Source organism: Pteropus alecto, unplaced genomic scaffold (assembly GCF_000325575.1).
Source record: "Pteropus alecto unplaced genomic scaffold, ASM32557v1 scaffold24, whole genome shotgun sequence".
NCBI classification, from domain to species: Eukaryota; Metazoa; Chordata; class Mammalia; order Chiroptera; family Pteropodidae; genus Pteropus; species Pteropus alecto.
The window spans coordinates 3818082-3831087 of NW_006439192.1; the positions used below are offsets into that span (position 1 = coordinate 3818082).

At 36.0% G+C, this 13006-nt stretch overlaps 1 protein-coding gene across 1 annotated transcript in view; it reads right to left on the reverse strand.

Annotated features, from left to right (window-relative positions):
* The window catches only part of LOC102879427 (disintegrin and metalloproteinase domain-containing protein 32), a 149365-nt gene that overhangs the window by 106300 nt on the left and 30059 nt on the right, over window positions 1-13006 (reverse strand). The window contains exons 5-6 of the mRNA XM_015592805.1: window positions 9166-9242; window positions 7422-7599 (exon numbers count right to left, since the gene is read on the reverse strand). Coding sequence (XP_015448291.1) covers window positions 7422-7599; window positions 9166-9242 — 255 coding nt within the window. The remainder of the gene's footprint in view (window positions 1-7421; window positions 7600-9165; window positions 9243-13006) is intronic.

A 13006-nucleotide genomic window follows, 5' to 3' on the forward strand; every position in this document is an offset into this window, starting at 1 on the left:
CCTCTACTGGGTATTTACCCCAAAGACTTGAAAACCCATATCCGAAAAGATATTTGCACACCGATGTTCATAGCAGCATTATTTACAGTGGTCAGGGTATGGAAGCAACCAAAGTGTCCTACGATAGATGATTGGATAAAGAGGCTGTGGTACATATATACAATAGGATATTACTCAGCCATAAGAAGAGATGAAATACTGCCATTTGCGACAACCTGGATTGACCTCGAGATAATCATGCTAAGTGAAATAAGCCAGACTGAAAAAGTTGAAAATCAGATGATATTACTTATATGTGGGATATAACCTGAAAGCAACAAATAAGCAGGACAAACAAACAAAGACTTATGGACATGCATAATGGACTAGTGGTTACCAGAGGGTAAAGTTGATTGAGAAAGGAGGCAGTAGACGGGGTAAAGAGGGTCAAATATAGGGAGATGGGGGAGGGTGAAGTGCATAAAAGGGATGAAATATATGGTAGCTGAAGGAAACTGGACTTTGGGTGGTCAACACACAATAGAGTATCCAAATGTCAAATGATGATGTACACCTGAAAATTATATAATTGTATTAACCAAAGTTCCCCCCAATAAAGTTAATAAAAATTTTAAAAATAAAATTAAAATTAAATCCAAATAAATAAATAACAACCAAAATAAGAATTAAAATAAAAGAGGTCATAGAAAGTAAATGATAGATTGTTGTAGGATAAAAATATGTATGGTTCAAAGGAAACTGTAAGGTTTAGAAAAGGTGAGGATGTTCTTAAGGAAAGAATATTTGCAACAGCTATACAACAGATTAATACATTTGTATTTTAGAGTAAATAACTTAAGAAGAGAGAGGTGGGGTCAAAATGATGGGCTAGGTAAAAGTATGGTTCACCTCCTTCATGATTGCATTAAAATTACAACCAAATTATAAAACAATCAACTTGGAAAAGTCCTTGAAGTCTAGGTGGTCATAACACATACATCTAGAAATATAAAGAAAAAGCCATGAAGAGACTAGTAAGAGAGGTGGACATACAAAATAGGCTGGTCTCGTATCCGTGTGTGGTGGTTGAGTACCAGGAGGGCAAGAGCAGTTGCAGAGGTCTTCCTAAAGCAATAAGAGGCCTTATCCCCACACAGGGGCTCTCCCAGCTCAAGGTTCAAGTCCTGGAAAGAGGAGTTCCCACAAAATCTAACCGTAAAAATCAGTGAGGATTCTGCCATCTGGGTATGACAGAAGGAACCTGAAAACCCAGACATCCTCCTTAAAGGGCCCATTCATAGACTCACTTGCTCACAGACACTCACCCTGGGCTATGGCAAAGGGTCAGCAGTTCAGGAGGTAAGACAGACATAAGGGGAAAGACTATGTTGTGTGGCATCAGGGTGAGGGTTAGAGAGATAGCCGCCATTTTTCCTTTGTCAGGCCCTCCTCCAGCGCAGTCTACAGATGGGCACCATCTTGCCTGCATTGAACCCTCCCCCTGCACTGCCAATTCTGAAGCTGCATTGGCCTGGTGAGATTGGCCAGTTCGATTTGTGTATCCCTGAGACCTAGCCCCACCCAACGCACAAATTGCCCTGGGCAAGTCCATTCTCAGGCAGCCAGTCCCACCCTGTGCTTTCCCTGGGCTACAGATTTGACAACAGCAGCTCTCAGCTTGCGCATAGCCCATGCATCCCATAAGAGACTTTCAGTGGCAGGCCACAAGCCCTACCCCAAGCTACAGTATTTCTTAACCAGATCTCAGGTGTCTGTGGGCCCGAAGTGGGCAGCTGACTGGCCTTGATGTGACCTAAGGCTTTTCTAGGAAGCCACAGATTCAGCACTGGCATGAAACCTGAATCTGCATTGGTCGGGTAAAATCTGCTCACTTTACTCTGATGACTCCACAGATCCCTGATCCACCCAACTCACGTATCACCCAAAGGATCTTCCAGTTGTGGAGTCTTACGAGCTCTGGCAAGCAGCCTCAAGCCTTGAAGTGCACTGGTCCTTTTGCTGAGCTGCCCCAGGGTGAGTACTGGGGGGTAACCGGACCTCAGCTCCCAGTGTGGTCTCTCCCACTTGCCTCTAGATCCAGCATAGGCATAAACCTTCCATAGAACACTTTGTAGTTCCTATTAGGTAAGTCTGAGCAATAAAAGACAGCAGCTGATTTTGGCCAAAATGGGAGCCCCTCCTAAAGAGCCACAGAACCAACACATCCAGTGGTTGATGTCAGATCACAACAGAGCACAACCTAACTAGCCCCATAAGTGAAACACCCTAAGTGTGAACTCAACAGGTACTCAAACCTGCTGGAGTGAATCACACTCTGAGGGTTTAGCCCCAACGCAGCAACTTATACTCTGTGGGTGTTGCTAATTCCCACAGCCAGTAAGCTCGAGAGTCAATCCCATCCACTGATGTGCTAACATCAATTAAAGCTTAGGTACAACAAGAGAACACACACAACCCACATAAGAAATATGCCCAGAGCCCCTGACTCAGGTGATCAGGGAGACTGCACCACTGAGCCACACAGGACACCTACTACATAAAACCACCTAGCTAAGGCTGGGAGATGAAACAGATCTTCCTAATATATAGAAACACACACAAAGAGACAACTAAAATGAGAAAACAAAGAAACATGCTGCAAATGAAACAACAGGGAAAACTCCAGAGGAAAAAAAAAACAACTAAAGAAAATAGAGGCAAGCAACCTATAGAGACAGAGTTCAAAACACTGGTTATGAGGATACTCGATGAACTTAGGAGAATAGATGATCTCAGTGAGGACTTCAACAGAGAGATAGTAAGCATAAAAAAGGACATAGAAACCATAAAAAAGAACCAGTTGGAAATAAAGAACAAGTGAAATGAAGAATATACTAGAAGGAATCAATAGTATATTAGATGAAGCAGAGGACTGAATCAGTGAGTTGGAAGACAAAGTAGCAGAAAACACCCAATCAAAGCAGCAAAAATAACAAATCACAAAAAAAAAAAAAGGAATTTTTAAGAGACCTCAGGGCCAACATCATGCATATCATCATCCATATCATAGGGGTGCCAGAAGAAGAGAGAAAGCAAGGGATTGAGAACTTATTTGAAAAAATAATGACAGAAAACTTCCCTAACCTGGCAAAGAAATTAGACATACAAGTCCAGAAAATGCAGGAACCCAAACAAACCCATACCAAGACACATCATAATTAAAATTCCAATCATTAAAGACATAGAGAGAATCTTAAAAGAAGCAAGAGAAAAGCAGCTAGTTACTTACAAGGGTACTCCCCTAAGAACGTCAGCTGATTTTTTCAACAGACACATTCTGGGCAAGAAGAGTCTGGCAGGAAATATTCAAAGTGAAAAACAAGAGCCTACAACTAAGACGACTCTACCACACCAGGCTAATGTAAAATGGAAGGTGTCATAAAGGGCTTCTCTGACAGAAAATAGCTAAAGAAATTCATCACTAGCAAGCCAGTATTACAAGAAATTTTAAGGGAACTGTAGAAAGAAGTGGGAAAAATCATAAATATGAATAATAAAATGGCAATAACTGTGTATCTATCAATCACTTTAAATGTAAATGGATTAAATGCTAGAATCAAAAGATACAGGGTAGCTGAATGGATAAGAAAACAAGACCCATACATATGCTGTGTACAAGAGACCCATTTCAGATCCAATGACACATCTAAACTGAAAGTAAAGGGATGAAAAAAGATATTTCATGGAAACAAAAATGAAAAAAAGGCTGGAGTAGTAATACCTATATCAGACAATATAAACTTTAAAACAAAGCCTATAATAAGAGACAAAGAAAGGCATTACATAATGATAAAGGGATCAATACAAGAGGACATAACCCTAGTAAATATGTATGTACCAACATAGGAGCACCTACATATAAAAGCAACTATTGACCAACATAAAGGGAGAGATGATTTGCAGTAATACATTCACAATAGGAGTCTTTAACACTTAAATGATGATGGACAGATCTTCTGGACAAAAATCAACAAGGAAACAACAGCCTTATGAATGAAGATACCAAATGAATTTAATGAATATTTTCAAAATGGTTCACCCCAAAGCAGCAAAAAATACATTCTTCTCAAGTGCACGTGGAACATTTTCCAGGATAGACCACGTTAGGCTACAAAATAAATCTCAATAAATTTAAGAAGATTTAAATCATATAAAACATCTTCTCCTACCACAATGGTATGAAACTAGAAACCAACTACAAGAAAAAACTGGAAAATACACAAATACATGGAGGTTAAATAACATGCTACTAAACAGTGAATAGGTTTACAATGAGATCAAGGAATAAATCAAAAGATACCTAGAGAAAAATGAAAATGAAAACATAACAACTCAAAATCTATGGGACAAAGAAAAAGCAGTCCTAAGAGAGAAATTCATAGCAATACAGACCTACCTCAAGAAACAAGGAAGTTTTCAAATAAACGATCTAAACTTACACTTAAAAGAAGTAGAAGAACAGCAAATAAAACTCAAAGTGAGTAGAAGGAAGAAAATAATAAAGATCAGAGCAGAAACAAAATAAATTGAGTCCAGAAAAACAACAGAAAAGATCAATGAATCCAAGAGCTGGTTCTATGAAAGGATAAACAAAATTGATAGACCTTAAATCAGACTCATCAAGAAAAAAAAAAGAGGACCCAAACAAAGCAAATCAGAAATGAAAGAAGAAAAGTAACTACAGACTCTACAGAAATACAAAAGATTACAGGAAATTACAAGCAATATATGCCAACAAATTCAACAATCTGGAAGAAACGGATATATTCCTAGAAACATGCAATCACCCAAGAGTGAGTCAAGAAGAAAACAGAAAATATGAACCAACCAATTACCACCAACAAAATTGAATCAGTAATCAAAACTCTCAAAAAACAAGTCCTAGAACAGATGACTTCATAGGGGAATTTTATTAAACATTCAAACATTCAAAGAACATCTAGTTTACTAAACTATTCCAAAAAATTCAAGAGAATGGAAAGTTCCCTAACTCTCTTTACAAATCCACCATTACGCTGATTCCAAAACCAGACAAAGGCATTATAAAAAAAAAAAAAAAGAAAACTATCGGCCAATATCCCTGATGAACACTGATGCGAAAATCAACAAAAAGTTAGCAAACTGAATTCAACAATACATTTAAAATATCATACGCCATGATCAAGTTGGATTTATTCCTGGGGTGCAAGATAGTTTTAATATCCACAAAACAATTAGTGTGATACTCCACATTAACAAATTGAAAGGTAAAAATCATATAATCATATCAATAAGTGCAGAAAACCATTTGATGAAATCCAGCATCCATTTATGGTAAAAACTCTCAGCAAAGTGGGAATAGAGGGAACATACCTCAACATAATAAAAGCCATATGTGACAAACCTACAGCTAACTTCATATTCATTGAGGAAAAGTTAAAAGTGTTTTCCTTAAAATTAAGAACAAGACAAGGATGTCCACTTTCAGTTACAAAATTAATATTCAGAAGTCAGTTGCATTATTGTACACCAATGAAAAATTATCAGAAAGAGAAATTAAGAAAACAATCCTATTTACATCAAAAACAAAATACCAGGAAATCAAATTAACCAAGGAGGTAAAAGACCTATTCTAAGAAAATGATGTCATTGAAAAAAGAAATTGAAGAAGAAACAAATAAATGGGATCATATACCATGCTCATAATAGGAAGAGTCAATAGCGTTAAAATGGCCATACTACCCAAAGCAATCTATAGATTCAATGCAATCCTGATCAAAATACCAATAGCATTTTTCAGAGAACTAGAACAAATAATTCAAATATTTATATGGAACCATAAAAGATCCTGAATAGCCACAGCAATCTTGAGAAAGAAGAACAAAGTTGGTGGTATCATCAACTGATATCAAGCTACACTACAAGACCATAGTGATCAAAACAGCATGATACTGGCATAAAAACAGACATGTAGATCAATGGAACAAAACAGAGAGCCCATAAATAAATCCATGCCTATATGGTCATTTAATATATGACAAAAGAGGCAAGAATATACAATAGGGTAAAGATGATCTCTTCAACAAATGGTGTGGTAAAACTGAACAGACACATAAAAAAAATGAAACTGGACCACCTTCTTACACCATATAGAAGAATAAACTCAAAGTGGATTAAAGACTTAAATGTAAGACCTGAAACCTTAACACTTGTAGAAGAAAACACAGGCAGTAAACTCTCCAATATGGTTATTAGTAATTTTTTTCCAGTATATCTCCTCAGACAAGAGAAACAAAAGAAAAAATAAACAAATAGGACTACATCAAACTAAAAAGTTTTGCACAGCAAAAGGAAACCATCAACACAATGAAAAGACAAGGTATTTGCCAGTAATACATCTGACGAGGGGTGAATGTCCAAAAGTGGACCTGAATAAGTATTTCTCCAAAGAGGAAATATAGATGGCCAATACACATATGAAAATATCTCAAAATCAGTAATCATCAGAGAAATGCAAATTAAAACCATAATGAGATATCACCTCACATCTATCAGAATGGCTATCAACAATAAATCAAAAAACAAGTGTTAGCGAGGATGCAGGGAAAATAGAAACCTCGTACATTGTTGGTGGGACTACAAGTTGGTACGGCCACTACGGAAAAGAGTTTGGAGGTTCCTCAAAAAGTTAAAAATAGAACTATCTTTTGACCCAGCAATTACACTTCTGGTTATTTAGCCAAAGGAAAACGAAACACTAATTTGTAAAGATCTATGCACCTTTAGATGTTCACTGAAGTGCTATTCACAATAGCCAAGATATGGAAGCAAACTAAGTGCCCACCAATAGATGACTGGATGAAGAAGTTAAGGTACATATATACAATAGAATATTACTCAGCCATAAAAAATGAAATCTTACCATTTGCAATAACATGAATGGACCTAGAGGGTACTATGCTGATTGGAATAATTCAGACAGAGAAAGGTAAATACCATAGGATTTCACTTACATGTGGAATCTAAAGAACAAAAGAAACTAAACGAAAAAAGTCTCACAGATATAGAGAACAAAGTGGTGACTGCCAGAGGTAGTGGGGTTTGGGAACTGGGTGAAAAAGGTGAAAGGATGAAGAAGTACAAATTAGTAGTTGTAAAACAGTCATGGGAATGTAAAGTTCAGCATAGGGAATATAGTCAATATTAGTATAAGGGCTATGTGCAGAGACAGATGGTTACTAGAGTAATCAGAGAGATCACTTCATAAATTATGTAAATATATCACCACTGTACTATATACCTGAAACTAATATAAAATAAAGTTAAAAACATAACAGTAAAAATAAATCAATTAATTAAAGCAGTAACTGCTAAGAAAGTAGTAAAAATCATATGCAACTAACTTTTTCATTTATAAAAATGTCATAGTCCATTGGGTTTTTTTCTGTGTCATGGTTATTTTCAGTAAGAACAGCAAATTCATTGTTTTCATTCCTTAATTCATAAAGAATATGCTGAAAATCAACTGCAGCTTCCAGAGGCTCAATTCCATAAGAAACATTTTCAAATTGCAGTATTCCTCTGTAAAATTAAGGATAAAAATTTAAGTGCTTTTAATCAATTCTACATTATATAACTCGGTCATAATCAAAAAAAGAGGAGAAAATATAGAATGTTTTGAGCTCAGTTTTTTGACTCAAATTCTTTATGTTTGGGGGGTGATTCTGAATAAACAAAAGATCTCTCCCAATCCACAAAACTAACTTCCCATTTCATTTTTTTATAGTTATAAATGCAGCAGAAGTTATGTAATCCACACTAGCTGTACAAGTATACAGCATTTATAGTGATCAAGAAATTCTCCTGTCCTCCAGGTCAGTGACTTAGCAAAAGCACTATAGAAATCTTGATGAATTTCTCCATGGTTTGAACTGATTTAGAAAAATGATTACAATGCTTATATTATAATAGGCTATATATTAAGCAATTTTATTGATAAAAATATAATTTAGCAGTAATTATGAAAAGGCACTTATTAATTTTGATTATGAACATAGTCTGAATAAGAAATGTAAAGCAAGACTTTAAAAAGTAAAAACGTTTGTAACTATTCTTCCCTGAATACAGGTAACAGTTCAAGTAACTACTCCCTAAAAAACAAATTTCAGGGTTTCATGTAAAAGCACTGAGGAACATTTGTTTGTGAAACAAGGATCCTACACTACAAAATGAGAGTGACAAATTTCCTGACACAGAATGGAGAACTCTCTAAGTACTAAGGAGGAAACCCTACAATTTTTAGAGAGTTTCAGATATTGATATTATTAGAAAAATGAGTACTATGTTAGTAATTATTTGTTTATATATAAAATTTGCTTCCTGTCTCTGAAGATGATTTTTCTTGAGAAAAAGCATGTCTTGTTTATCTTTATTTCACTTTATATCTCCAAACACTAGGCTAGTAGCTGGTATATAGTAGGTACCAAAAATACTCTATTTACTGGGGAAAAAAAAAAAGCTACCCTAAACTTAGCTCCTCAAACTTCCTGTAGTCAAGCACATTCAATTGTCATTGCTGTAGTTAAGTAAAAAAGCAAGCAAAATAAATCAGACAGAAAAAGTTAAGAACTGTATGATTTCACTCATATGTAAAATATAAAACTGAAAGCAACAAACCAATAAGACAAAAAAAAAAATTCATAGATACTGACAACAGTTTTGTAGACAACAGTTTAGGGAAATGGGAGAGGGGGAAGGCAGATGAGGGTAAAGAGGATCAAATGTATGGTGATATAGATTTGACTTCAGGTGGTGAACACATGATGCAATGTACAGATGATGTGCTATCAAATCATACACTTGAAACCTATGTAATTTTATTAAACGATGTCATTCCAATAAATTTAATTTAAAAAATAGAGAGAGAGCAAGGACACCAGTAAATGTAAATGGTCAAGGAAGTTAGAAATTCTCTGGTCAGTGAGGAAAGTGAGGAGAGGTAAAAGAAACATGTTCAACAGAGAATATAACTGAATAATCTCTACACGAGAATTTTCTTCCAGCTCCACACTTAATGTCAACATAACAAATTCAGCAGCAAGTATCACAACTATGATGTTCACATATCAATAGCAGAAAATACATAACCTCAGTCCAGAGCACGTGCTGAGTGTGACAATGGAATTCGGATATCCTTCAATATATCCTTGGTGGTAGCATTGAGTCTAGAAAAGAAAAAAGTAAGGTGGTTACTTAAGAATTGACAAAACTTTCTAATGATTTCTTACTTGATAGAACTTTCTGAATAGTTTTCATAGGCTACACAGTTCATATCAGTATAAATAAAGTGACATTCAGAAAAAAAGGCTCCCTACATTTGCCACTTTTACTATATTAACTATATTAACTAGCATGACAAGCAATAGGTAGACTTCATAATAAGAGTTTCAACTCATGAAGAAGATATAAATATCCCAAATTTGTATTCACTTAATAACATAGCTTCAAAATATATAAAGCTGAAATCGAAAGAATAAAAAAATAGAGAAGTGTATAGTTATAGTAAAAGATTTTAAACATACACTCTGTCAGTAACTGATAAATCAAACATTCAGAATCTATAGATGATTTGTACAGCATGTTAACAACCTAGTGTAAGGTTCTACTTAGAACACTACACTTTAAAATTGTAGCATATGCTTTCTTTTTCAAGAACAGGGAACATTTACAAAAACAAAATCATATTCTTGCCATGAAGTATAAGAAAAAAATTTTAAACAACTGAAATCATACAAAATTTGGTCTCTGGTCACAGTACAATTAAGCTAGAGATCTAACAAACATCATCACAGAAAAAAAGGAAGTTTATATAATTTCTAAGACTCAACAGTGCTATAACTTTTGCAGAAATCAATGTAAGATTTCTTATTAACACACTGCTTTATGTAAGAAGTAAGAAGAGAAAAGAAGGAGCAAGAAAAGAAAACTGATGGTCCTATACGATATAAATGAAGTAACAAGGTGTCCAATTCAATATTTTTAAAAATTTTTATTACATACTAACTATGTGCCAGGCATTATTCTAGGCCTTTGAGATATATCAGTGAATAAAACAGACCAAAAGCCTTGCTTTCATGAAGACTATATTGCATTGGAGAAACAGAAAATAAATGAAATAGATATAAATATATGGAACATCATATATTGATAATCATTGTGGATAAAAACAAAACAGATAATGTAAAAGAGTAGTAAGGTTAAGAGAGCAATTTAAAAATAGGAGTTAGTTGAGGACTAATGGAGTGATTTTGAGTAAAGACATGAAGGAAATGAGAGAGAAAAACATGTGAGTATACTGGAAAAGAGCAAGCACCTGGATCAGAAGAAATACAAAGTTTAAAGTTTGTGAAAAGAGAATATGTCTGGTATAACTGAAGAATAGCAAAGATAAATGTGGTTGGAACAGATGAGCAAGGTACAGAATAATAGGAAATTAGGTCAGGCAGGTAGAGGACCAAACTGTATAACGACTGTAGGATACTGAAATGACTTTGGTTTTCACTTTGTAAGCAATAGGTGGTCATTCTATTGCGGGTTCTGAGCAGAGAAGCGACATGATCTGACCAGATCTTAAGAGAATCTATCTGTTTTTTGTGCTGAGAATTGACTGAGGGGATAGGCAAAGTGTGGAAACAGGGAGATTATTCAAGAATTTACGGTGATGTGATGTAACTAGACCACCCAGACTAGCTTCTGCTGGGATTCCTCCACTAAAACCCATCTCATATAGCTTATTTGGAAAAGAGTGGTATCAATGAATGAAGACACAGGAAGAGGGTGGATTCTGGATATATAATTTGAAAGATAGATTCAATAGGATTCTTGATGGATGGGATAAGGCATAAAAAAGAAAAGGTATTCAATCTACAAATTTGTGTACAGTAATGTTGGTGTTTGCTTTTATTATTCTTTAATTTATATTCATTTATTCAACAAAATAAAAATAAATAATTAATTAAATGGTACTTATGTTCTAGGCAAAGTGGAAGGTGCTAAGTCAATCCATCCAGTTTGTCTTTAATTTACGAAGATTTCAAGAAAGCATAATAATGGGGGAAATGAAGCAATAAATGGATTCCTTACTACTTCCCTACGAATAGACTTCTGTATTAGGAAAACATTTATTCAGTGTAAAAAAAGGTTTTTAAAAATCTGTAAAACAGAAACATGGTGGAGTGAGAGATGTCCTCAGATCTCCCCCTGAAACAACAATAAGCTGAACATCTAAAACTCAACAAAAAACACCCAAACTGCACAACAGCACACCTGAGCGTGGGATCTGCGCATAAGAGATATCAGAGGTGAGAGAGAAGAAGGAGCAAGAATAAGGCTGTGGACTGGGAGAAATAAAGAAGCTGCCTCTCACAGCCACGGGAGCTCCTCCCAGGAGGAGAGAGAGGGATGAAGGTGCAGTGACTTGCCTGATCAGACTGCCTGGAAGTGCCAGAACTTCTAGCAGCTAGCACCAGGGCCCACTCATCAGGGGTAAAAGATATCAGAGGGGAGAGAGAAGAAGGAGCAAGAAGAAGGCTGTGGACTGGGAGAAATAAAGAAGCTGCCTCTCACAGCCACGGGAGCTCCTCCCAGGAGGAGAGAGAGGGATGAAGGTGCAGTGACTTGCCTGATCAGACTGCCTGGAAGTGCCAGAACTTCTAGCAGCTAGCACCAGGGCCCACTCATCAGGGCAGAAAGCAGTGAAGTGGGACGAAACTGCAGAGGAACAACAGCTGATTTATGCTGACCTCAGCTGCAAAACTGAAGCTGAGCCACAGCCCCCAACTCCCAGCCCAGAAGGCCCCTCCCCCCATACGCTCCAAGACCGATCACCACAGAACCACAGGGGAATCTGAGCAAACACTACTGAAACTGCTACTAACACTGACAGGAACTGAATATGAGAATAGCAAGTGTGATTAAATATCGACAAGAAAATTTAAAAAGGCATTATTAAGGCTTTATATAGAGAAGGGATCCAAGAGGCTTAGACGTCACCTACTGGAAACCAAAAGAAAAGTGCCTTCTTTGCAACGTGCTAAAGAGAGACCTTTATATAATAAATCTCCTTTCTGGACAAACACAGAATACACTTCCATTAATTCCCAGGTGGAGAAATAGTTCATTAAACACCATGAACAATCAAGGTGACAAGCATCTCAGAAAGAAAGAAAAAAATCTCCAGAACACAAGCATACAGACACAGAAATATGCGACTTAAATGACAGAGAATTCAGGATGGTACTTCTGAAAAACCTCAATAATATCCAAAACAACTCAAATCAACAATTCCAGGAATGAAAAAACAACTAGATGAGGACAGCAAGGAGATTGACTCCCACAAAAGGAACTAAATAGAATTTCTAGAGATGAAGAACACACTGCAAGAGTTGAAAAATGAAACAGCAAGCATGGGAAATAGAGTTGACCAAATGAAGGAAAGGGTCAGTGATATTGAAGACAGAAATCTAGAAATAAATCAGAAGGAAGAGAGAAACCGAAGAATGAAAAATAATGAAAGAGAACGTCAAGAACTAGCTGATGGCATCAGGAGAGGAAACATAAGAATAATGGGCATTATCAAAATTATCAAAAATCAATGACAAAGAAAGAATTCTCAGGGAAGCCAGGGAAAGGAAGACCATAACCTATAAAGGAAACCTGTTAGATTATCGTCAGACTTCTCAGCACAAATCTTACCAGTCAGAAAGAAGTGAAATCAAATATTCAAAATATTAAATGAAAGGAACTACCAGACCAGAACAATGTATCCAGGCAAGAATAATTTCTCCTTTAGATATGAAGGAGAAATAAAGACCTTTCCAGACATACAAAATTTGAGGGAATTCTCTATGACGAGGCTTGCACTACAGGAAATACTGAAAGGGGTCAGCTCACCTAAAATGAGATGACAACAACAACAAAGAAACCATAA